General features: G+C 44.4%; 1 protein-coding gene across 1 annotated transcript; it reads right to left on the bottom strand.

The window, feature by feature from the left end:
• Window positions 1–366: 366 nt before the first annotated feature.
• On the bottom strand, window positions 367–21,749 carry LOC118215027 (importin-7). The gene is made up of 25 exons (XM_035395398.1): window positions 21,561–21,749; window positions 16,818–16,899; window positions 13,796–13,949; window positions 13,468–13,626; window positions 12,966–13,122; window positions 11,328–11,417; window positions 10,961–11,055; window positions 10,084–10,168; window positions 9,849–9,983; window positions 9,629–9,728; window positions 9,020–9,096; window positions 8,763–8,879; window positions 7,739–7,828; window positions 7,268–7,433; window positions 6,395–6,555; window positions 5,676–5,804; window positions 5,352–5,418; window positions 5,037–5,162; window positions 4,853–4,950; window positions 4,676–4,771; window positions 3,672–3,892; window positions 3,083–3,291; window positions 2,686–2,892; window positions 2,037–2,153; window positions 367–1,945 (listed from the first exon to the last, which is right to left on the bottom strand). The coding sequence occupies exons 1-25, from the start codon at window positions 21,642–21,644 to the stop codon at window positions 1,848–1,850; spliced, it is 3,120 nt and encodes a 1,039-aa protein (XP_035251289.1). The 5' UTR covers window positions 21,645–21,749; the 3' UTR covers window positions 367–1,847.
• Between the last annotated feature and the right edge of the window lie 5,127 nt (window positions 21,750–26,876).

Below are 26,876 nucleotides of genomic sequence, written 5' to 3'. Positions count from 1 at the left end.
ATCATTAGCTACCAGTGAATTGTCTTGCTCCGTAGTCTAACAGAATAAATGAGGCACTCTTTTAATTCTGTCAGTTTAAATGTTGATATCAATGGTTGAGCTGTGGCTACCTTAAAATCAAACTCAACATTTGACTTCCGTATTGTGCGTTAAAACCTTCGCCTGTTTTAGGCTTCCAGAGAGGATTATAAGGAAAAGTGTTCTGGACCTCCCGTCATGGCAAAAAATCAGTCTGCATGTCACCACTACTACTTGAAAATAAAATACCATCTGAAAGATCAAGTTATTTTTTTACCTTTCCACTGGAGTATATGGTAACTGTAAATTCATAACTCCAGTAAATGAAGATGGACCACCAAAAATGGCTGAATTTCCCCATAATTTCCAGCAATTTATTACACTTGTCTAAAGTGATCAGCTAAAACAAATTGGATTTCCTCAACTTGAACCTTTCATTTACTTAATGTTTCATGAATAGAAAAGTATTTTATGAGCAGCACCCCACTCTTTATGCATGTGTCTTTTAAGCATTGCTTCGTATCTTGAACAAGGGTACAAGCCATGCTTCACCTTAGCTTTTTTTTTTTTTTTTTTAACAGTGAGGTAGAGTAAATTCAAACACTTGCAGATCTGCCCTTTTGAGCTTGACCATCAATGATTTGTCATAGAATACAATATACACCTACACAGGTATTTATTTTAATTTTGTCTTATGTTGAACGATACGTTAACACAAAAACTTCCAAAAGCTTGTTTGTGAACCTTGGCTCGACCTTCCAAAGTGAATGTGCCTCACCCTCCATTCTGGAACTGAACAGTTCACATGTATAATACTGCAGAGCTTACCACTTCTTCACATGTATCCCAACTTCTTTTTTAATATACTGTTGTATATATAGATGGTCTGTTCATACACCAACCAAACACTTGAGAGCTCTGTGATCAAGTCCAATTGTACATGCTTCAATTAAGTAATCAACCTGACTCTCAGTGCTTACAATGCAAATTATTTTGCATCTAAACTGCACACAAACAGCATTCTTTTCCCCAGAGCCCAGAGTGTTGCCATTTCTAGCAGCAGAGAGAGATGTCACTGATTATTCAATGCAGTAACAAAGTACATGTGGTAAACAGCCATAACTACGAGTTGCCTGCAATGTAACAAGTTCACAGCCATTTCCTTTTCAAATAGTCTCAAATGATGTAAAAAAATTTTGCAGTCTGATACAGAAGACTAGGTGACCTGAACGATAAGAAAGTGCTAGTCATCAATTTACAGATATCAGGCATTGTGTAGTGCTATGACAAGTATCCAATATGCTACATATGAATACACTTGCTTATACCTTTGAAATCCCCAAGGTAGTTTTGTCAGGCTACTTGAATACCTTGGCTTATATACATAACAAACATGGGAATTTGTTGATGCGAAAATGTAGACAAACACTACAGCCACCAGTATTAATTTAAAGTGGCATTTGAGCATACACCATGAGCCTGATGAAATGTTTAGTCCCATTTTCAATTTCAATTCATTTGTTTTATCCCCATATTGTTGTTATGGGAGGAAAAAAAAAGCCGTCATCATGGTGTCTCCTCCGAAGTTTGGACTCCATGAGATAATGCTGTTCCAAACTTCTTTTTTCCCCACCCCATTTGGTCTTCCCCAGCCGCTGGTGGCATTTGGTTGCTTTCTCCACCTCTTCTGTGCTATGTCCAGTTCAATACAGTCAGTGTGAAGGGTGAGTGAGAAGAACCAGTTCCTGGAACCACTATTGGAGGGAACAACACAAGCCTTTTCACTTCACTACAATCAGTCACAGAGTTAGAAAGGGGAAGAGGGCAACTCAGTTCAGTCCTGGAGCATTTCCTCCAAAATTGAAGTTGGATGGCACCACTGGAGCTGTGAACTTGTATCCACCATGCTTTTCAATCATCTTTGACTCTGGAAAGACAAGACAGACATTTGAATTCCTGTCTTTAGGGACTGACTGGCAGCTTCTCACTCAAACTGAGGTTTGCGAACAGGGACGTACCATGAGCAGCCCGTCTCTGGTCTGCAAGTGTGCCAATGTCGTGAAGCTGTTTTCCTTGCTCCTCGTCTAGACTCTGCGTGAGTGCCTGGTACCACGCTGGGTCACGTGTCTGGATGTCTGAAGTGACACAAACCAAGTGTGAGGGACAAAGTCAACAGGGCCCCCTCTGTGTTTTCTGTTCTGTGATTCTTAAAAAGCAAGGATATTTTTCTAAAGTCATAGAGTTAATTAGCTTGCATTTGCTGATATTAGTCCAACAACACAGTGCTTGTCCGCAACTGCAAACCCTTTCTAGGCTGGGCACATTGAGGTTCTGGGTCATGGCTGTCCCATTTAAGACAAATAAGAACACAGAAATGAATCCATTCTGAGTGGGTGCAGACAGGGAAACTGCAGACAGACAAGGGAAAGTACTTTATGCAGCTCCATAGAAGCAAATGTTTACTAATTTACCAAAATGAAACCAAATATTTTTTCACACCTGATTTCACACTTAACTGATACATCCAAAGGTGATAAGCTAGAACATGAATGTGAAATTCTGCGAGTGTAACACATAGATGTGTATCCTTCAGACCACTTAGTTCTGAGGGTCTCTTATAGATGTGTATATCCATCACAAACCAGCGAGTTCTGAGCAGTCTCTTACTCTGCAGGATGACCTTGAAGATCTGGTATTCATCTACAAGGTTGTCTTCGTCATCCACAGCAGTGGTGTAACCCTCCAGAGCAGTCTCCTCAGCATCATCTTCCTCCCAGTCCTCATCATCACCATCCTCACCCGCCTGCTTAGCCAGCATCTCCAGGTACTCTTGCCCCTCCTCATCAATATCATCCTCATCACTGCCCAGCTCAGCTATAGGCAAAGACAACAGCTCATCACTCATCTCCTGCTTGGTGTACAATACAAAAAAGCTGTTTGTCTGACCTGTTAACACCAGACCATACGGCTGGTAGTTCAGTAACACTGCAAAATGTGGAGATCACACAAGTGAGACGTGGTGTGCAAGGTCCACTGGAGTTGTGACCCTCCTGTATGTGCTCACCGTTCTCCTCGTCTTCCTCCCCATCCTCGTCATCTTCGTCCTCATCGTTCTCGTGCTCGGCACGGCAGGTATACGCCCTCTTAAGGCCATTGAAGAGCAAGATGGCGGCGGGCAGCAGCTGGCTGGCAGCCTGGGTCACAGCCTGTGGTCGCTGCTCTAGATCTATGAGCGCACACAGGCCCAACACACACATCTTCCGGTCATGTAGCCTGTGGAGGACACACGTACACACACATCAGCACAGACTGTAGCACAGGCACACTGGACTCTGATGGACACTGCAACAGGTTCTCCCGTCGCTCCTCACTGCAACTCTACCTCAGTCTTTCACATTACATGACTGTATGCCTGAGTTACACTTAGGCTGGAAGCATACTTGAATTTTCTTGCAAAACGTGCACATGAAGTCGTTGCATCCTAGGCGATGTAATGCTCTATTTTATAAATGCACTGCGTTTTCTCTAACCATATATCCATTATCCTGACCAGTGGAGACATACACCCTCCGCTGAAGAACAATAAACCCAAAATCTGGAAGCTGGAACCCGTGATAAAAATACCAAAATAAAAAACAAAACTGGTGGCGCACCCAAGGAAGCAGTCAACGTCCTTAAGCCACTGTGTGATGAAGTGGTTGGTGATTGGCTCGGTATTGTTGGGGAAGCGCAGGTTCTCCAGTGTGTTGAGCAGCAGGGCGGGGCTGTAGTACAGCGCAGCGATGGCCACCTGCAGGCACATGGTCCGCAGCTCACTCGTCTTTACCTCCCGTGTCAACCGCTCAAGTGCCAGAGCCACAAACAGTGGCACCACCTGCAGGGGGCAGCACAGAGTATTCAGCACACTCACAATGACACAGCCTGTATGGAGCAATAGAGTATTCAACGCACACACCAAAGCATATTAAATACTGACCAGCTCCAGTTTGGAACCAACAAATTTCAGATAAAAAGAGTACAATCTTGGGCGAGTGGCACAGTTTGTAGAGTAGCTGGCTCTCAACTCATATTCTAATCCCCCTCATTCTGCCGTTTGATACCCCGCCAGAGCTCTTTCTGTACTGTGATCTCATCTTTATGTTAGCCCCCATCTGCTTTCCCACTGTATGAACTAAGTGTAAAAATGTAAAAAGCAGGGTGGACTGTCTGCTGTCCTTAAGAAAGTAGAATTCTAATTTCTCCATTAGTTACATGATAACAAAACCTACATTACTTTACAGTGAAAAAAGGATTCACTGAATAGAGTTTCAATGCTACCAAATCATCTGTAATTCTGCTGAACTTCAGTCAGGATGGCCACACTTTGACTGCTGCCTCTAGTTATGCAATTTCAATGATGTTTGAGAAACATCACACCTGCATTAACCGAGATATAATTTTTTACTGGCGCATCGTAAAAGCACCTACACCAGCACATTTGTGCCACTGACTGTAGGTATGAGTGGAGTCCTTGCCAGTGCTTCAGATGTGTAAGAGTCTTTAGAGACTCATCAGGTGCGCTGTGCGTTTACCTGATCTGTGTGAGTAAGTAGATTCACTCAGGCGTGTGTGTTTACTTGGTCTGTGTAAGTAGCTTTAGAGACTCATGTGTGTTTACCTGGTCAATGCCACGGCCTTTGCATTGCAGGATGATGACCTCCAGTAGTTTTGCTGCATGGCATTCTGGGTCCTCCCCTGGATCCCCTGTCAGCACCTGCAGAAAGACTGATGATATAAGCACACTGCCAGAAGGCATGTTCACTCCCACACCCACAGCTCAGCCAACAGTAGTCACCTTCTTGCACATGCTGTAGATCATCTCCAAGTACTTGGTGTCAGACAAGAGTGTGTCGGTATCCACGGTAACATAGTTGTGCAGGAGGGGCATCATGTCTGTGAAACAAAGTGGCATTTATTGATTTGGGGAGGAGGGGAGGAAGGGAGGAAGGGAGGGAGAGAGAAGAAAATGGAGGCCGTACCAGTGAAGTAGTCAAAGCCGTCCTGCTGGAACACCTCAAAGACCAGGGGGAGGAGCTGCCACATCTGTGGAGAGACCTGCTGGCACGTCAGGCTGTGCGCCAGGGACAGGATCTCCTCGTAAAACTCTGGGGAACACAAACACCACATCAGCTCATGGTCCCAACAGCTCATCAGGCAAACAGCCGGCAAGACTATGATCCTGTAACACAAAGCTGTTATAATTTCATTTATCTAGGCGTGTCAACTAAATAATAAATATTTTTGGAAGGTACAACGAGGTGCTCCCTGTGTCAGTGAGCCAGTGGGGCACTCACCCAGAACATGCTGCTGCAGCACAGTGCCGATCACCTGGAGACAGATGCCCTCCAGCTGCTGGGTGATCTGAAACAGCCCAGGAGGTCACTGTAGTTTCAACACAACCAAACGCCGGTGCGAACACACACTCATACATGCAATCAGCGGGCCATGGATGACACTGAGCAGGGCGTGCGTGCGTGTGTGTGTGTGTGTGTGTGTGTGTGTTACGCACTGAGCAGGGTTAGGATGGTGTGTTCATGGAGTGGATGGCGAGTAACGGACAGAGCTGGGTATGGTTTGTGTGCGTTACGCACTGAGCTGGGTGTGGCTGGGGTGCGTACCTCTTTGTGGTCCTCCACCACGCTGAGCAGGGTGTCAATGGTGTTGATTATGCCCATTGCTGTCACTGCCTTGTCATCGCCCCCCTCCTCATCCGGCCCGGTCTGGATCACCTGGTTAAAGGTCATGGCCTGCCAGAGAAAGGACAGAGTTCATCAGAGTGACCCAGGGGCCAGAGAAAGGACAGAGTGCATCAGAGTGACCCAGGGGCCAGAGAGAGGACAGAGTTTATCAGAGTGACCCAGGGGCCAGAGAGAGGACAGAGTTCATCAGAGTGACCCAGGGGCCAGAGAGAGGACAGAGTTTATCAGAGTGACCCAGGGGCCAGAGAGAGGACAGAGTTCATCAGAGTGACCCAGGGGCCAGAGAGAGGACAGAGTTCACCAGAGTGACCCAGAGGACGGTACATGAGGCTGTGATCAAAAGCGCTGGTCAGAGATCAGCACCAATTAAACCTCAGAAGGTGAGCTGTGAGAAGCAGGTGCCCCATTAGTCAGCCCGAGTAAGACTGGATTCAACAAAAAACATTAAAACCCAAAGCTTCAGTGACCCTATATCTATCTATAACTACCATTCTAACACACCCACTTCAAACAATAGAAAAAACATTACTTTAAAAAATGTGTTACATAAAATCGTAAATAGGCTCCGTAATGCAGAGCACTATGATTTCTAGTTTCATTTTCATGGACCAAATGTGTGGAAGATGGCAGAAACTCACTAGGTGCTGAGTCATCTCCACAGCAATGGGCGTAACCTCCTCGCTGTACTCGCAGATCATCTTCTGGATAACGTTGGTGAGGTCATCGTTCTCGGTTACCCGGACGATGTGGAGCAACGCTTGCATCACCGGCCGGATGAAGGGAGTGATGTACTCCTTAGCTGGGAGAGAGGAGAGGTGCCATCTTTAACCCCGTCACTGAGCTCACATCGAAGTGTGAAGCCTCGGCCCAAAATTTAAATCTGAGCATTGAGCTCCACCCTCACCCATACATTTGAGCATTAAGCCCCACCCCTAACCTCACATTTAATAAAATCACTTATGAAATTCAGTCAAATGACTGAATGAGTATTTCAGAGGGTGTGAACAGAGTTCTAGCTCTATACTAAAGCCACAATGCGCATCACTATAGCTGCGCCCACCTGAAAACTCAATCTGCTGCTTTGTCTCTCTGCCACTCTGAATAGTCACCACAACTTCAAGAGCTTCCTAAAATGAGTACAGAATAGCAGAGCCCCCGAATACACTGCTGCCCACTGCTCTTTAATGGTCTGTGTCTGTAAGTGGGTGTATTTAAGAGCAGCCCAAGTTAAAATAAACACCATTACTCAATACCTCTACTTACCCCCCGCTCGTTGAATATTCTGCTTTTCGATACTTTCTGTTTCATATCATGTTTCTGTAAACATCACTACCCTTTCATGATTTTCTTATATACACCAGTTTTCAATTACACTTTGGCATAATAATATTATTTCTAGGATTGACGTTTTTAAAAACATAATTATACGTTTTTAATTAAACTGAAACGCTTTGTGTCAGCTTAGTCTGAGAGATGCTAAAGTAACAGTTCATATTATTACTCTCTCCTACCTTTCTCCTGGTTGCTGATCAGCACTTGCAGCGCGATGGCGGCTTCCACTTTGACGGGCATCTCGTTGTCGTTGATGAGGCAGAGTCGGGTCAGCTCCAGGGCCGTCTGCAGGTTCTGGTCGCTCTTGAACTTGACCTCGCAGAAGTAGTGCAGGACCCAGCAGGCCTGGACACGCAGCAGAGCAGAGGGGCTAAACGCTGGACCCACTCCAATCACCACCACTTCACATTCACTTCCACTTACAATTTAAGGGCAAATGTATGACACTCAGAGGTCTGTTTTTGGCACAACAGCTGCCCTGAACTACAGGGCAACATTTGCACTTTACAAATATGAGGTCAAATGCAAATGTTGCCCTTATATTGTGCCAACTTTCCCCTGACATTCCATGACCTTCCAGTGTGAGCACATTTTCACGGCTTTGCCAGGACCACAGGGCTGACTGCGCAGACGGACGCACGGCTGCTCACCCGAGCCCTCATGTAGCCCAGCTCGCTGCGGAAGAGCGGGAAGACGTGGTTCTGCAGCATATACTCCATCTGGTCTTTGTAAATCTTTTTCTGCAAGGGCACAGAGGAGATAAATGTGATAACATGTTCAGGTATGATGCATCTCCTGACAATTCATAAACAGGCATTCAAAATGAACAGAAATAATCTTGTGTAGTCTGATAAGTGGAGTGAAGTTCATACATCTGACCAAAAAAAGGACAATGCCTGTACCTGTGCTCAGCTGAACTGCACATATATACTTTCCATATGCTCTTTGGGGTTTGTGATCAAACACGCACAGTTTCTTACATACTGCTTTATTTACTCCCAAGTGATAATGCGTAGATATGCGGACTTCAGACTATAAAAAATCCCCAGAAGAATCGAAAAGGCACATTCCCTGGCAGATTTAGTCTAAAGAGAAACCTCTTTTGTCAAATGGCCATTATAGTGTTTATCATTATTCCCAGTTCTGCAGCCCACACAGTAGCTGTACAGTACCCCTGCTCTTATGCAAGCATTTTCTACAGAATAATTACACTGTGGCAGAACGGCTCACAAATGGGTATGGCTGATCTACATTATTTAGAGCTGTATAGTTAACTACACTGCACCGAGCCAGTATATATTCTAAAACAGGGCCTGTAGGAGACGTACTTCCAAAACGCACACTGGCAGCGACTGTAATAAACCAACACACACACACACACGCACAATTTGCAACACTGCTAATAGAAAGCTCAAAGCAAACAGCTGAGACCGTTGACACTAGCTGTGGTCTCACAGCAAATGGTAAATGGACTGCATTTATATAGCGCTTTTATCCAAAGCGCTTTACAATTGATGCCTCTCATTCGCCAGAGCAGTTAGGGGTTAGGTGTCTTGCTCAAGGACACTTCGACACGCCCAGGGCGGGGTTTGAACCGGTAACCCTCCGACTGCCAGACAATCGGTCTTACCTCCTGAGCTATGTCGCCCCACAAGCAGCCCCTCTGTCCCTCACCTTGAGCAGAATTTCGGCCAGTGAGCCGATCATGTGGAGGGCACCGTCCTTCTTGCGGGGGTCCGCAGCGGGGTCCGTAAGGATCTGATAGCAGAAGCCCATGGTCTTCTGAAGCACCTGTCATTCAAACACAAAACCCAATCAGTGCTGCCTTCGGATGAATAACCACTCCCCGTACTGTACTGCCGCAGCTGAGAGTACAAGAACAGGACCTCCATATCAGGGATACGGGTCTCTGTGTCCTGTCCTGCGCTCACCTCTTTCCTCTTGTTGCAGGAGGTGAAGAGCAGCGTCTGCGCAGCTGTGGTGGGGGAGATGAAGTCCTCGAACACGTCTGCGCAGGAGAGAGTAGACACAGTCAGAACACGTCTGTGCAGGAGAGAGCAGACAGTCAGAACACGTCTGCGCAGGAGAGGGCAGACAGTCAGAACACGTCTGCGCAAGAGAGAGCAGACACAGTCAGAACACGTCTGCGCAGGAAAGAGCAGACACAGTCAGAACACGTCTGCGCAGGAAAGAGCAGACACAGTCAGAATACGTCTGCGCAGGAAAGAGCAGACACAGTCAGAACACGTCTGCGCAGGAGAGAGCAGACAGTCAGAACACGTTTGTGCAGGAGAGAGCAGACACAGTCAGAGCATGACTGCGCAGAGTCAGCCTGCATCTCTCCTGCTCTGGAGGAGTCCTGCCTGTGCATTTACATCGCTTCCACAGGAAACAGGAACGTCCTGATACAGGAGTTCAGTGTTCTGCAGTAATTCAGTCTGCAGTTTTTCATGTGTTGTGCTGGGGCAGCAGATCCAAACCTGACCGCTCACCCATCTTCATGCAGAAAGAAAAGCAGAGCCTTAAGCCATTTTTCTCACCAAACTTCATGCGGATGTACTCGTAAGGATCCTCCTGCCACAGCTCCTCATCGCTGTCTGTGTAGCACATGAGAGGGAACACCACGTCCTGGATGATCCCCTGAAAGCACACAAACGCATCAGAGGGACAGGCAGATCCACAGGTGACCAGCAGTGGGGCTCAACCCAGACAGGGTGAAGACCAGGGTGACTGCATGCCATTACTGCGGCGCCTGAATACCTGGATGTGCGGCTTTAAGTTCTTCCAGGTGAGGGCGTGGCTGATACCCTGGTTGATGTAGTTCAGGGTCTGCTGCAAGACTCTGGGGGCCACGTACTGCTTCTCTTTGTACTGATACAGTACCTTCAGCAGCACCTGCAGGGAGACAGGCCCAGTCAGCCCTCCCATTGGGCAACACAGCACGTGCACACTGGATCAGCACGGGTAAGGCCACAATACCGCCCGCGTTCCTCACCTGCTGGGCAGAGACAGCATAGCCCTTGAGGAAGAGCTCAGCAAACTCACTGTACTCTTTGGTGGTGTTGCCCGGGCTACCGTACCTGCGGGAGGGAGAGGGAGGTGCACTTACTCAAAGAGTCTCACAAGCACTTGGTCACTAAGCACACAGGTGACGGGGGCATGGGGATGCTGCTAAGGGATGCGGGTGAACAGGCAACGAGTGCAGGTATAGAGGGTCACAGGCGATGAGCGCAGGTATAGAGGGACACAGGCAACGAGCGCAGGTATAGAGGGACACAGGCGATAAGCGCAGGTATAGAGGGACACAGGCGATAAGTGCAGGTATACAGGGACACAGGCGATAAGCGCAGGTATACAGGGACACAGGCGATAAGCGCAGGTATACAGGGACACAGGCGATAAGCGCAGGTATACAGGGACACAGGCGATAAGCGCAGGTATACAGGGACACAGGCGATAAGCGCAGGTATAGAGGGACACAGGCGATAAGCGCAGGTATAGAGGGACACAGGCGATAAGCGCAGGTATAGAGGGACACAGGCGATAAGCGCAGGTATAGAGGGACACAGGCGATAAGCGCAGGTATACAGGGACACAGGCGATAAGCGCAGGTATAGAGGGACACAGGCGATAAGTGCAGGTATAGAGGGACACAGGCGATAAGCGCAGGTATAGAGGGACACAGGCGATAAGTGCAGGTATACAGGGACACAGGCGATAAGCGCAGGTATAGAGGGACACAAACGATAAGTGCAGGTATAGTGGGACACAGGCGATAAGCGCAGGTATAGAGGGACACAGGCGATAAGCGCAGGTATAGAGGGACACAGGCGATAAGTGCAGGTATACAGGGACACAGGCGGCAGGCTTGCCTTTCAAAGAGCCGCGCCAGGATGTGCAGAGCCCACTTCTTACACTTCCACCACGGCAGCTCCGGCCGGTCGTCCTCATCCACCTGCAGCGTCTCCTGTGGGCGGGCCCATGTCAGTGTTATTACACCCGTATAAAGGGCGATCCGCACACTGTATAGCACTGTTATAAAGGCTTAGTAATTGACATGCTGGGATCTATTACACCAGGCTACAAGGATGGCCTTATTAAAGCTGTACTACTACTGTGAAATACAAACTCAAATATGTGAACGTATATATACATATGCATATGTGCAATTACATACGTACGTGCGCACGCACACACTCACTCACACACATGCACGCACGCACGCACACACACGCACACCTGAGGCACATCTCTGTCCACCACTGTCTTCAGGATCTCCATCCACTCCGTCAAGTTCTGCCGATTAATCAGCTCCAACGGCAGGTTATACTAGACAGAGAAGGTTGGTGTTATTACACTCAACACTGTCATACACACACATGCACATACCCCCCAGGGTTCAACATTAAAGTTTTTCACCAGTGGGATCAGTTGGTAGGAAATCTACTATAAATTTATATTTGCCTGGATATGACCAAGTTTACCATAATAACATTTAACTTATTATTTACCTGGTATCATTAAATATTGATGTCAAATATTAGAAATTATGTTAGAAATCATTAGATAAAGCATTATATGAAGACAATTAAGCATTATATTTTGGAAACAAATCTACTACAAACAATATCTGTTCAGTGTTTCTCGTGTATTGACTTTATTTGGGCAGCCTGCCAAATAGATTTGCCCCCACCCAAACAGATTTTTTTGTATTTAGCAGTTTACTTCCCCCATCAACGATTTCTACTTTACCGCAGTACAAATGTGGTTCAAAAAGAAAATGCATATGGGCAACAAAAGAGAATAATCTGCAGCTGATCGACTGTTATTTTGAAATGATGAAATGCGACCTTATATCATAATAAATCCATTCAGGAGATTTGCTGATGTTGTTGACAGTGCAGAGCATGGCTGAATGTTATGTTTTAAATTCCTTTTCCCTGAAGACTGCTTTACATTCCATGCAATTTCGATTCGCAACGTGACGAGCTGCAACTGGCAACGCTTCGCAAAACTCCGGGTCTACATTCTAAAACGGACTCATTCACATCAAAGCGACAATATAAGACGTTGCTTGCAGTTACCATAGCAACAAATCTATTCACTTCCTTGTTTTCCTTGTAGGCTGCAAGAGTCACCTGGAAAATATCTAGGTCAACAAAGTGAAAATGGCAGTAGCGACAGTGAGGTGCTTGCCGTAGCAGCAGTGCTGCTAATAAAAACAAGGCTTCATAAGAGCTCCAGTCCATGGAGGCGGCCATGGGTGCTTCAGCGCCTGGTACACCGAGCGTATGCGGTTAAGCAGTGACCTAGATTTACCATCTTTCCTAATTTCACCTGTCTTTTCCCTGAGCAGTGTGCACAACGAAGAGCTGGTGTCACTGTTGATTCTGGACGAGACTACTCTATGTATACTGCACGCTCTTTAATTGACACAGTGATTTAAAAAAAAAAAATTGTATGTCGTCACCAGTGCAAACACCATTTCTGTAAATACTGTAAAGTAAACAGCCCATGAATTTAATTGCTTACAATACATGTAAGCCCCAGTGTTTGCTGGATCTTCTCGGTTTTCTAATTTACGCAGGTCGGCTACACCTCATTCTAAAACAAGGATGTCGATGATGCTGCTGCACTTCAATTGAATATTGGTCATTCCTACCGTACGTGGTGTGCCAATACTGAGCCCGCATTTGTTGTCAGCTTCTGTTAGCTTAGTGACATTAAAGGGAGATTTGAGCAAACCAATTTGTGAATTAGCCAGGAAGTGGCACTTGCCAAATCAGCACCTGGTTTTACTTGGTCCAGGTAGGTGTTATTGTTCAACCCTGCACACTATGGGCTGATACCCATGTCCCACTTGCTGTTCTGAGATACCTGGAAGAGTGCATACAGGATCTTAAAGATCTGCTTCTGTATTAGAACAGAGTCGCTGGACGGGTCTGGCAGCAGCTGTATGAAGCGATCCTTCAGCATGGGCATGAAGATCTGCATGGCGGCCACCAGGGGGCTGCGCTCGTCTGGCTTCTTATACCTGCGGAAGCACACACCTGTCAGACCCACAGAGAAGCGCCTGACTGGCTCTGATCTTGTGTGAGCTAGAGGTGTAGCACCTGATTGGCCCAGAGGTTGCAGGGTGCTTGTAGCCAATCAGATTCCTTGCTCCAGCCTTTGCATACACATGCTCAGAGCCAATCAGACACTCTAACCCCAGTATCTGTGAGCTGATACTGGGGTTAGAGTGTCTGATTGGCTCTGAGCATGTGTATGCAATGGCTGGAGCAAGGAATCTGATTGGCTCTGAGCTCACACATGCTGAAGCCAGAGTGCCTGATTGGCTTTGAGCTTGTGCAGACAGGGGGAGGGGGTGGCTTCTTACTCATAGTTCTTGACCAGCTGGTGGAGGCAGAGCAGAATGCCCAGCCAGCCGGCGCTGTTGTCAGACTGCAGGTAGAAACCGATCTTGTCCACAATGGCCGTCCACTTGCCGGGGTAGTCGTGCTTGATCATTTGGTGGATGCATGTGGTCAGCTGCACTCTGAAGGGTGAGGTCAGAGAGAACCAGGAGGTTAAATGGACAGGGCAGGGTGGGGTAGGGCAGGACAGGCTGGGCATGATGAGGTGGGGCAGAGTGGAAAGAGGCAGGGTGGGCCAGGGTAAGGAGATGCAGTGGGGCAGGGGGGACAGATTAGGATGGGGCAGGTCACCTGATGCGCTCAGGTGAGTGGATAATGGCCTCCACAATGTTGTCCCGGATGAACTGCCGGTCCTCCTCGGGGATGTTACTAACAGGGGAATCCCCTGCTGCCGTCTCCCCCTCATTCCAGTACTGTGTCACCATGTTTTTCAGGTAGATCACACCTGGAGGGCATGGGCACAGTCAAGATAAAGACAGTTAGTGTGACTGGGTATCACCCCACTCCCCTAAACCCACTCTGCGCCAACATCCCACTCCCCCAAACCAACTGTACACCAACACCCCAGTCCTCCAAACCCACTGTGCACCACCATCAGTGGGAGAGACACCAACACACCCACAGCGGTGAGCAGGTACTCTAAAACACATTCGCACCATGTTCCCACAGCGCCTGCAGGAGGACCTCAGGAATTGCGGTCACTGCCGTATGGGACTGGGTCCTGCCACGGCACTGGCAAGCCCACCCCTCTGTGTGGGTCATCTTACTGTCCCAAACCTGATTCCCAGACCACTGAGGAACCTGTGCTCTGGACACCAAGGCTGGATGCGGCTCAGAGCTCCACAGCCCAATCTCTACAGGGACTGATATTTACAGTGCAACATACATCCTGATGCAATTCAGGTTAATTAAGCACCTTTGCCCAAGGATACAACAGCTGTGCAACACTTGGGAATTGAAGTTGCAACTTCTCAATGAAAGAAGCTGCCAAGATACTACACTACTGCCCAACGCACCATGTGACCCCAGGAGGAGAAGTGCAGCGCTATAACCCTACTCCATGCCAGTTACCATAGTGACCTGTCCACTTGAGCAGAGATAGGACACACAGCTTACCAGCAGGCCTGTGGCCAGGAAGGTGGTGGTGACAGGGGGTTAGACACCTGTCAGTCACTGACACCACCACCTCTGTGTAGCCAAACGTAGAGCAGAGGTAACATTCCCCACACGTAGAGCAGAGGTAACATTCCCCACATCGCTGGGATGGTTCTGCAAAGTTGAAATACTGCCAGAACTTCCCCAGAGCTTGGGAGAGCGCTATGACCTGGCCAAGTCCAAAATAGAGCAATCTGACACTGTGCTTTCAGCATTTGCTGGCAGAGGCTGGGGTTACTGATTTGGGCTTTAAATGAGGCTGGCACTCAACAAAACCCTTTTACAAAATGGCAGTAACCCAAGCCCTGCTGTCACTCACACAGACAGGCATGAGGTTCCGCCTAATTTCAGCCCCATCCTTCCTGATGATGCATTCAGATCTCTGCCTGCACTGTCATCACACAGCACACTCCCACTGGCTTGCTGCGTCATAACTAGGCAGAACCTCTGTGTCAGGACTACAGCCACATGTGACAAGCTGCCAACTAATTAAAGGGGCTGGATTTAGCTCACTGGTATCTCAAATAAACCTGGAGTGAAACGGTTGGGCTCAGGCTACCTGTGTAGAGCTGTCCTTTTTACATCAGACTGTGGCGTGTCTGTAGTCAGAATTAAAAATGTGCAGAATAAAAAACGAGGCTGAGCAGCTGTTCCCATAACATAAAACACATGATCACATAAACACATACTGCCAGAAACTCTGTCCTTAAATACCCCATACAGCCACGGTTACTTCACACAGCTTGTGATATACAGTGCGTATGGAATGCGCTTCCTCAATCTACTATTTTCCCCAAGGTGTTTATGTGTGCGTGTGTGTGGGTTTGGGTGAGTGTATGTTCCTGTAAAACAATTAGAAATGATCCGTGAATTTATTGGTACAATTTGGTTGTGAATGATACCGCATTTCAAGTTTTTAAAGTTTTGACAGCTTTCAAGTTTACGTGCAACCTCAGACACGCTAAAGTAACTACAGTAGAATCCACTTAATTGTATAGAAGAACTAAATAGATGACCGCACGTGCAACTCAGGTGTGCGTTATCAACGCCATCTTTTGACATATATTTACAGATCATTGTGTGATATAATTCCAAAAAAAATCCTAAATATGTGCTAATGGTTAATGCAAGTGTACAATCTCTTTACTGTGGAATGAATGGGAAACGTTCAGGATTTGGCAATTCTATGCAAATACCTGAAAATATGTGATAATCCGTTATGCAATTAAGTGGAATCTACTCCATTAACCTACACTGTTTTTGTAACACAAGTGACAAAAAGGATGGCACAAGCATTCCTTGAGTGAATGTATAAAAATAATTTAAATACAGCAAGCTGGCATTTGTGTGGATTCATTAAGTTCAAAGATGAACTACTATTGCAACCTGTTTTGAGTGACAAAAATGAAACGCATAACAATTCTAAACACCACTATTCCTGTAGAATCACTCCCTTTCAATGTGTAAATCCTTCAGTATTATCTATATTTCCCCCCAATTCTGGCACAGAAAATATGTAACCTGCCAATAAATATTGAAATTGTTCCAATTTTTTATTTTTGTCAGGAGTTTCATTTTTAATAACCTACGTCTCAATGCATTGCCCTGGTCTTTTAAAAGACCAGAACTTTACAATCTAAAAGTGGTAGGGAAACGATGTACTGAGTTGACTGTGGCAGTAAAGCCAGACCAACTGCAGTCGCTGTCACACAAAGTCACCAATTAAGCCCAATTCTGAGCCAGGAAGAATGTTGGATCACCTTCTGATGTTGTCGCAACCTGCACCTACACAACTCCCTTCTGACATCATCACAGCCTCCTGATGTGATCATCTTCTGAATCACAACCTACACCTCTAGAACAGCCTTCTGGTGTCATCGAAGCCTTCCCCTAACTCAGGGGCTTCCTGTCAGGATTCTGGGCTTGCCATTTTCACTTCAGCTTTAAACGTATTGGTTGCGAGCATCAGTAATATGTACTTATTACTGTATAAACAGTTATTGCGTATCTTAGGAAAGTTACGTAAAAGTTTAAAGAGAACTCCATCTAATGTTCATAATAAACCAACACTTTTAAGTGACCCATGGATCTCCACTGTGCCCCTTTTTCCAAGCTTCCATGAAAATGACTGGAACACAGACCTCTGTGCTAAACTCACCTGCTTGTCTGACGGGCAGGTCGAGCTGTTCGGACATGGTGACCTGCAGTAGGGTGGACACAAAGTTCACTTGGGAGTGACCCTGTCAATCAAAGCAGAAGAGAAAAAAAAAAACGGTTAGCCTGCTCAGGGTCTGGGACAGGGGACCAAAAGGCACATCCATGTTATTCACAGCAGTGCACAGGCTTCATTCAAAAAATACCATTTCACTTCATCCTTCTTCAGGCGGCATCTATGACTGCTGGTGGTTAAAACAAATCCATCCGTAAAATACATTCAAGGTTAACATGCTAGATCCAAACTCTGACAAACTGACAGCGCAGAGGCTCTGCAACTTCTCAATACAACAGCACTGTACCTGGATCGCAAACAAAAATCAATACTAACAGATACGAGTCATTTAGGACTGAGGAATTCTGGGAGAGATCTCGGAGGACAGGAAGCACAGAGAGTGTGACAGCACCCGTCTGCCTCCCTGCAGGAACAGAACACACAGTGCAGTAAAATCTGCTGCCAAAACAAAGGCTGATATGCCCAGATGGAGCAAACCAGGCCACTTACATGATGAAACCAAGCTGCAAAACCTATTGAATTACAGCTAGACTCTGGTTTGGTATACACATGTCATGGCTACTGAGTGATTCAATTTCCCCTAGCGTACATAGCAACTGATATGCGCTCCCCGTGTGGGAAACAGCAGGAGACAGCAGTTCTTACACAGACGTACAGATGAAAGTGCCAAAAATGGTAAATACACTCAAAAATGATATAGCAGGTTAGCTCCCAATGTGAGTGGGCATTGCAAATTGGGGGAAAAAATTGAGACAAAGCTTGAAAGAACAGTCTTCCAGGAGAGTCTTCCGTCTACCCTGTCAGCAGAGGCATAGCAGCTAAAAGGGCCATTATTCCTGCAGGCCTTAAAAAGAGCTTTATGGTCTCTGCTGTGACCAGATTAAATCTGTGCTCCAACTAGGCCAGTTATTTCAGTCAGTGCTGCAAACAAAGCTTCACTGCACCATCCTGTCAGCCAATTTCTGCATGCCTGACACAACGAACTCCGCTCCCATCCTGATTCATGTGGAAACGCCAGCCCCAGACCCCTCCCCCCACCTGTTGCCCCACTCCAAGGCAGGACCAGTGAGTCCACCGAGGCTCACCACATGGAATGACACGCCCGCATCAAGCATCACTGCAGCTCTTGCCTGGGCAACGGTCAGGTGGCAAGGTCACAAGGACATTAGCTGAACCACCAATCAGAGCGCTCCTGTGCATAGCAACTGTCGCTAACAACCACAGAGTCCGTCAAGCTTTCATTTTGAAATCATTACCTTCTATGTGGATTGTAACTAAAATAAGGAGTTGTAACCTATCTGTATATGAAAACGAAAAAAAAAATGGTTAAACAGTGCACACAGGAAGCAAAGAAGTTTGCAATTCAACAGTGTTTTTCAACAGAGATTTTAATGATGAACTGTGGCAGTTTCTCTTGCATGGAATAATCCAAGTTTATTTTCCTAACATGGCACTCTTGTGATTAGAAACAAATAAAAACAAAATGGCAAAAATATTTTTCATCATGGGACTTAGCCTATATTAAGCATCATAAAAGTTCTCATAATACCTGTAATAAGCTAAACTGGCTTTACAATAGCATTTCAATCTGTGCCTGTAAAAAAAGTTCCATGACATCAAATAGGCTTACTAAGTCATCAGAACAAACTCAAAAGCGTATAAAAAGAAAACTGGGCAGAAATGGGTATGGACAAACTGCACCAAAGTTCTATGAACTCAACGTGCTCAGTGCTCTTGTTCCTTTCTTAGACGAAAAATTCAATCAAAATGCTAACTACTCAAAAGAAACTGTAAATGCACTTAAGATTGGCATTTTGGTTTAAGTGCCATCATTGCCATCCTTACAATCAGAATTTTACCATCTCCACCACTATCACATCAGGAATTATGATGGCTACGTCATCTGGATGTATCACCGCCAATTTGTACTAATTTTTGCCATTACTACATTTTGTGTTGTTAATAACTTTAGCATATAGTTAGTTACATGTTCATCTGTAACTAGCTAACTGCTAAAGAGTGAACACAGGATTGAGAGCAATAGTCTGCAACTCGGAAAGCAAAAACTCCAAAAAAGCAGCGAGTGACCGCAAGTGGAAAAAGCTACTGATAGAGAAAGGGAGAAGACATTGCCCCAGATAGCAGTAATGGTATCCTCAAACCAATCCTGTAAAGAGCTAGCTACATCTAGAAGAACAATGTACAGGGGAATGGGCACACACTCCAGGAGAAAGGCAAGTTAGCATTACGTTTGTACGTTTGAACCTGCATAGAAACATTTCTGATGACTGCAGCCATTCAAATTCACTGTACCAAGGAATATTTAGGTTACATTACCAGTGAGAAGAAATCACTATTAGACAAGAGTTTGGTAGGACTAATTTTATATTTTGACAAATGCAGTGTAAGTTTAAGAGTCTGTTTGTCTCAGTCTGGCATTTTAACTAATTTTGCCGTTACCACATAGGTAAATAAATTTGAGTACAGGAATGGTTTAACTTCCGAGAGGGGTAGTTCTCTAGAGTGTGGTTTCAGTACAGGCATAGTTTTCCCACAGACATATCCACACTGCCAATAAGAAAACCCAGTCTAAATCAATCATGTACGCACACCATGTATGAGTCCAGCCAACATGATCAGCCTATCACTGCGCCCCACACTACTGAGCATGTAGCCTCAATCGGTGCTGCCTCCTCAGATTCCCCATCTTCCCCTCACCACACGGCCTGTGTGCCTCCCTCATATGGCATTCCCAACCACTCAAGAGAAGAAGCTAACCACTAGCATCTACAAATACTGGCCTCCCTGCCACCTTTATTGTTATTGGAAAGCTGTATTGCCCATACCTAGCAGGTATGTAAATAAAAAACAAAACAGAACAGCCCTCCAGTCTTCCAAGTTTCCAGAACCCTCCTGAGCCTCTTCCTGGATGCAAAAACAACATCAGTCACAGACACAACTCAGGAAGTTAATATTTCATTATTGAAACTAAATTGTTTCACAAATACTCATGAATGAAAAGGTACATTTAAATAATTATATCTAAGGACCAGTAATTATAGGGTTTAAAATGGAATTGGCAAAAACTGACAAATTGGCACATACGCAAGATCGCGCGCACCGCACACACCTCGGTTCGACCTGTTGACATTTCCATTGTCACTAAAAGATTGTAAAATATTCAGAGCTGCTGACTGCAGGAAATGACATTGGCCAGTCCTTCAAACACACACATATGATAAACAAAGTATCTCTTTGAAAAGCCTATCGCCAAGCAAAAGCTGACAACTTTCCTGAGAACACATTTTACAAACAACCACGCTTGTCTCACGGCACCCTCTCACTTGGGTTTCGTTTCAGTATACCTCAACTTGAATCGAAATGCTTTGTCTTCAGTGTTTGTATCGATTCACTCACGCAGCATTACAATTAAGGTTGGTACCATGAAAAGTTTTTGGCCATGAGCTGTTCACTCAAGCCTAAAAGGCCCCAAGCACTAACAACTGACGTGCGCGCAAATGTCAAACTAACTTAGCTAATGTTGGACACGCTGACTCTAGAGTCGGTTCGAGACAGATTATTTAACACCAACGGAACGGATCCACAAAATAAGAACACGAGGCTTTCGATATAAAGTAACTAACTAGAAAAACAAACTGCAGATTCTGCACACCCATTTGTATTTTTAAAAATCCGCGTTTTCTTAATTTGACAGCTGCAGTTTCCACTGAGAACAGCTGACGTTAGCCAACGTAGCTACTTCAGTCCATATGTTTCCATAGTAACAACTACATTTTTTCACATAGTTCAACAGCTAAAATAATACACAAAGCTATCTAGCTAACGTAGATAGCTAGAGAAATAAGATATACTTCGTGTAGGTTAGCTGACTTTTAGCTTTTATATCCTATTCACAATAGTACAGTGTTAGCTAGATCAAGATGTAGATCTACAGCTAACCTCAGCTAGCAGCCGTGATTTCAGTTTTCAAGAAGGCACAAACTTCAGTCACCGGTATTTAAACTGTGTCAGTCCTCCAAATTTAGCACAAAGGACGTGAAAAAATAAAAAATCCACGGCCAGCTATGGAACGTTAGACTAGCCAACTATGTCTTTATCAGCAGTCTGTTATAAATATTGCTGGCAAGATAACGGCTAGTAAGAACGGCTAAAAATCAAACGCAAAGCTACGACTAACGTTAGCTAACTTAGTCTAGCTCAGAGTTAGTCCAACGTTAATCATGACACTTACTAGCTAATAGCAAGGTAAAGAAAAATTATTGCGAGCTAATGTGGTTATTAGCCACATATCACATCCGTATCCACAGTTAAAACAGCGAGCAGGGTGAAATGAACTGAGTGGCTGGGCTTTGAACTTCCATTACATTACATCACAAACTGAATCAGAAAATAAATAGACTACGTAATGTTTATGTTTTGGTGTTGCTATGTACAGACTAGTAAAACGGCTGATAGTCAAGCAAAAACCTTTCACATTTTAGTCCAAACATCCTAGTCCGCACTCTCTGTAGTTAGCTAGCTAGCAAGTTAGCAAGATAGCTATAATTTATGTACAGCTAGCTAGTTAGACAGCTCCGTTACCACTAGCTAGTGACCCCATCATAAGACTATTCCAACCGTGAGGCCCGTCACCACCGGCCTGAATCTTACCTCGTTTAGCTGTCTCTCCGCAGCCTCCCGCAAGTTCGGGTCCATGGTTCCCCGAAGGGCCTCGATCAGGGCGTTGGGATCCATGACTACTCTGTTATGACTCGTTTTCAGAAGGTACAGCGAACTACGAAATCCTGATCAATGCGCACATGGACGCGCTGCTCGCTACTACCGGCGCAAAAGGAAGAGGCGAACGGAGTACCCGGATAGATCAGTCCCGATTTCTATTCGGAAGTCTTCCGTTTCTGACGCAAAGCACTCTAGGAATTGTAGTGTATTATTATTATTATTATTATTATTTCTTATTTTGTAATTATTATTTTTAATGATGACAATAATCATTGTTACCATAATACAATATAATACACAATGATTTTGACTACAAAGCATTGTTTGTCTAATTAGTATCACAATAATTATTTTGGACTAATAAGTAATAAGTGCAATGCAGCTGGTGCTTCATGCATTGCATATTCACTGAATAATACCAATCAGCATAAATGCTTGATCAGCATAAATCAGCAATAGTGCACAGGAGTAATGATTTTCTATAGCCACGCAAGGCAAGTGTGAAATGTGTAAAGGTGTGAACTTGTAACTTGCTTAACCCAGGCCACTGTTGAAGAAAATTTCTTGACAGTGGCCAGAAATTAGTCAGCGTTATGAAAATTAATTGCCAAAACCTTACTTGCGAGTGCCACAATACAAGCATTGCATGTTAAATGTATTTAGTTTGTCAACCAGATTTTCAGGATAACTTTGAATGTTTTTTAACATATATCATAGCTTGCATTGTTGGACAGAACTGGAGTCACATTTTTAAAAAATCAACCTTATAATCAAATACTTTAGATATTTTTGATATCTGGAATTCAGGAGTAATTCACAGCAGTATTGTAGAGTGTAAAGTACAGCAAGGAAAACTCACATCAACTGTGATGGATTTTCCTTAAGAACAAATTTAAAATGTAAAAAAGGATAGTCATGACTGTTAATTAATCTGTGACCACACATATGCTGTCAGTTGTTTTGATTTATTGCTGAATTGCAAATTGTGTAAAATAAATATGTCTGTGTGCAGTGTACCATGTGGATACTGTTGCACTTTTGTGCTGAAAGATATGCTTTCTATGTGTTTGACATTTCATCCATGTTTACTTTCCTTACATCTCCCTGTACTGGGTAAATTGATTGTACTGAGTAATTAGCCACATTAATTCAAGTGCCTACAGGAAGACTTGATTGAATACCAAACAGTGAGGTCCATTTATGCAGTAGAAAAATACCTTCACAGAATGAGCCACCCAACAGTACCTGCTTCATTGACTAATTGAAGAACAAACACATCAGTTATTAAGAATTATAAAAGGAATATTGTGAATTAAATTGCCTTCTTGAAGGATTTTGGTATTCCATAATCCCACATTCCTGCCGTAAAATTCATAAAAGCCATGGCATAGGTTTCTTGGGGATTGGTCTTTTGGAATCCAGTGGAGTTTGTTGAAAATAATTTGGTTTGAATATTTTATTGAACCTTAGAGGAATATTGTTAATTGAATTTCCATTACGAAGTATTTTGCATGCAATTATATAATTGATATAGAATTTGTGACTTGTTTCACACTAACCCCTTGATTCTAGGAACAAGCTATTTTAAATCATTATTTTATAGTTCCTTTAAAGAGGATCTTGACTCAAAACCAGTGAGAAATTTCAACATTATTGCCCCATGTAGAGGTGTTTGGCCACTACAACACTTTAACCATAAAAATAAAATATAGAAATCCTAAATCCTATGTATAATGTTTACACAGAAAAGCAGAAAGAAGTTCTCTCAGACAATTTGTTCCTCTGTCAAACCTATCTCTGGAGACCCTATCTCAAGTATGGAGATGTGACAGGTCGGGAACTAATTTTGAGAGGCAAGTTTTCAGGTACTAGCCCATAACTGGCCAAGGACAAGTTTAATGACGATACACTTCTGACTTGTGGATTCTAAAGATCCAAAAGTATGCCTATGCAATGACAAGCGAGTAGAACCATAGCGTTTCTAAGACTTGCGGTCCCACTTTCTATTATCTCTATTCAAACCTTTCAACTTCGTTTTACTTGCAATACATAATGGCTGTCTCTAGAAGGCAGATGGATGAATACATACGACCCAATGGGGCTTGCAGTCTGAAATCCACATAAAATCTACTTTAAAATCAATTGTCCAGTCAATACTTTGTGTAAATTGGTATACGAGCTATTTGATTTATTTAATGAATTTAAATCAACTAAAATCTTAATTTGCTCCATGGTTTCATACTAATGAAAGATTAACTTAAAATGCCTTACCGCCACCTGAAATGTATACATTGTCATGAAGCCCACGTACACTTGGAAAATGAAGCCCAATATTAAATATAAATACAACTTTACAAGGAACATCTACCAAATTAATACACAAACAGCTGAGTAGTAAATGTGTACATCCCATACTGTCTAAACCATTCTGAATTACCCCTCTACCGTACTTATGCTATGAAGTTATAGAGTAGTTTTTAAATGGCCAGCAGGTGTCACCATTGTGCTGGCTAAGACAAACGAAGAAGTCATTCACTGGATTGTGCACGGTTTGATTGCCTGGCATGACACTCTTTTCCTGACCCAGAAACCATGGTTGGTCATTAGCACATGGAGCTATCTGAGAGTTTATTCATGTCAGATGCTGTAACTGTCAAACGTGTGTGATATTTTCTTAGCTGAAGAGTCCAACACTCTAACTGGTGAGCTGCCAAAAATTGATCTAAACAGCTAACAATAAAATGCAGTGATGCTATACTTTCACACTTACAATACCACCGCAAGCATGGAGTAGTGGGTTATACTGGAACTCGTCCCTGTTTGAATCAGTGTGCACTCAGACAAGACAAGTAATAAGTCACACAACATATGCTCCAAGTTAAAGCTTTACTAGAATTACATCAGGGTGTATCAGTATTCTCACTTCCACACCTATATAGATAAATTGATTTGCAGGTTGCACTTTATGATGTATCCAGCATACTTATTTAAATGCGTCTGGCTGATATATATATATATATATATATATATATATATATATATATATATATATATAAATTTCCTCTCCAAATCTATTTGCGTTTGGGGAAAAAATGTTCTTGGCCATTTCCCTCTATTTCCTGGTGGTTTGCAGAGAGGGATGAGCAGTTAGAACGCGCGAGCAGGGCTGTCTCCATGGCGCGGCGGGGTGACTATGGTGGGGAGGAATGCGGCGCTTGTGGCGTCCCCGAGGACGGCCAGGCGTCCGCGTGTCCTCTCCCAACCCTGCGCTGTGGGAAGGTGCTCGCGGCCAGATGTTGCTTGATGTGGCTTACAGCGCACATTCATTCGTCTTCTCTTATGCACTCCCTGCAAACCCTGCGCTCCTCAGCTTTCTGTGCCTACTTAGGCGCTCACTTTGTGGACGAGAGGCGCCTCTCCACACAGAGGTTGGCAACATGATGCCTGCCGAAGCACGGTGCCTGGTGAAATGGAGATGTTAGGATTCCAATACTCTTTGACATTCTGTGTGTTGTCTTCTGAGTGAAGTATGTAAATGAACAGAAAATAACAGGGATATGAGTGGTTTGTGAACAGACACCATTAGAATACCCATCCTCTCCTTCATTATGTGTCTCATCTTGAAATGGGGCACAGGGCTTACTGCTACCAGCAGCTAGACAAACCTTTATATTAAAGACATTTGTTTAAACATGAAAGCAGCAAATTATACCTTTGAACATATGATGATGCTGGCACTTGTATGATTCTGCTAGTGCCATTATTACACTTTTGATATATCCAATATTTTGAAGTCATTTGGAGTCTAATTGGAGTCAAATAAAACATTACAGTACATTGCAATCATTTGACAAACACTCTTATCCAGAGCAACAAATGACAGACAATAGATTGAATTTAGATAATTCCTTCATAGAAATTCCTGAAACACAAACTGTCATCGAGGCAAACATTTGCACCTGCAAAAGATGCATTTTTATGACCAATTTGTATGAGTGACTAACACCCTCAGAGTTACTCCCATATCAGTAAGCAGTGGAGCGAAGGGAAATGTAGTTAATTAGGTATACACTGTACACAACCAGATGTCTGGGAGCTAACATAATTTATGTTGCTGGTATTTAAAAGTGGTGTAATTCTAAGGCCAGTGGCTGCTCTGTACTGGATTATACACGCTGGCATTGTCAGGTGTTACAGTGATAAAATAGCTTTGGTGTGACAGCCAAGATGTGCAATTGTTTTTCCTGCGGCAAGGTTCTTGCCGTTCTTCCATTCGTAAGCACCACGGGGGAATTATAGCTGGGAATTTCATGCATTTTAAACAACGCAACAAATAAACAGTTCAGTTCCTGTTATGTGCCTGTTTATTGGCATGCACTGCCACCTTGGCCAGTGGATCTTAATGGCTTTCCCTGCACAGCAATGCAGCTGGAATCTGATCAAGTTTCTGTTTTTCTGTAAAGGCTTCCCTCTGATAGTTTGTAATTGGATGTACCACTATTAAACTTAAGTCCCCAAACACATGCATTTGAATTGACATTTGGAATTAATGCATGTCAGATATGGAACACTGCTATTCCAGGTCCCTGCAGGTCTATACCACTGAAAATGTTGATTAATATTAGCTGAAATATAGGCTAGTATATGCTGAATAGGCTAGGATATGCTGAAATAAAAATGTACTATCCTTGATTTTGTTCACAGATTGCCAGCGTGAAAATGTTTGCCTGTGTTCAACTTTCTTGAAATATAAATAGATTTTTCTGTTCACATTCTCTGAATGAGAGGATTATAAAAATAATGCTTCAGCTGTATGTGAGAACATGAGGAAAGTGGGAAATGTGCGCACATTTCCATGAGATGTGATTTAAAGTCGTTCAGCGTTGAGGTGTCAGGATCTCCATGACTAAATTGCGCAAGGCCTCGGCATTCCAAAATAAGGCAAAAATATCTTGTCTGTTCCCTTGCCTTGTTCCTCTCCACATGCTCTGGGGTCCCAGTCAGCAAGCAGTTTATTTGAATTCCCTCCAGCAGATTTTCATCTAAATAGATCTGGATTAAGATCATTCTCCGCACCGTCTGGTGGGGGATAAATCTCTCGCAGCTGCGGCCTGGGGTTGGCCAAGTTTCTGGAGGAGAAGTCTTTCCAGAGTGACTGCACTGCAGCGCTGCAGAGCCACCCCCCCGTCAGTGCGCTAGCAGGGGCCCTTAACCACAGGGAGCGAATGAACTCGGAGAGCACGCTGC

This window comes from Anguilla anguilla, chromosome 16, assembly GCF_013347855.1.
Source record: "Anguilla anguilla isolate fAngAng1 chromosome 16, fAngAng1.pri, whole genome shotgun sequence".
Lineage (NCBI taxonomy): Eukaryota > Metazoa > Chordata > Actinopteri > Anguilliformes > Anguillidae > Anguilla > Anguilla anguilla.
The sequence above is the reverse complement of the archived record's forward strand: the minus strand, read 5'-3'. Positions and strand labels throughout refer to the sequence as shown.

Bases quoted from the DNA above. Each gene is read 5' to 3' on its own strand.
- LOC118215027 (XM_035395398.1), bottom strand. From the start codon at position 21,644: ATGGATCCCAACGCCCTGATCGAGGCCCTTCGGGGAACCATGGACCCG. The intron at 9,984-10,083 runs GTGAGGAACGCG...GTCTCCCTGCAG, and splicing joins ATGCTGTCTCTGCCCAGCAG to GTGCTGCTGAAGGTACTGTA. The intron at 2,893-3,082 runs GTGAGCACATAC...CTTTGCCTATAG, and splicing joins GGAGGAAGACGAGGAGAACG to CTGAGCTGGGCAGTGATGAG.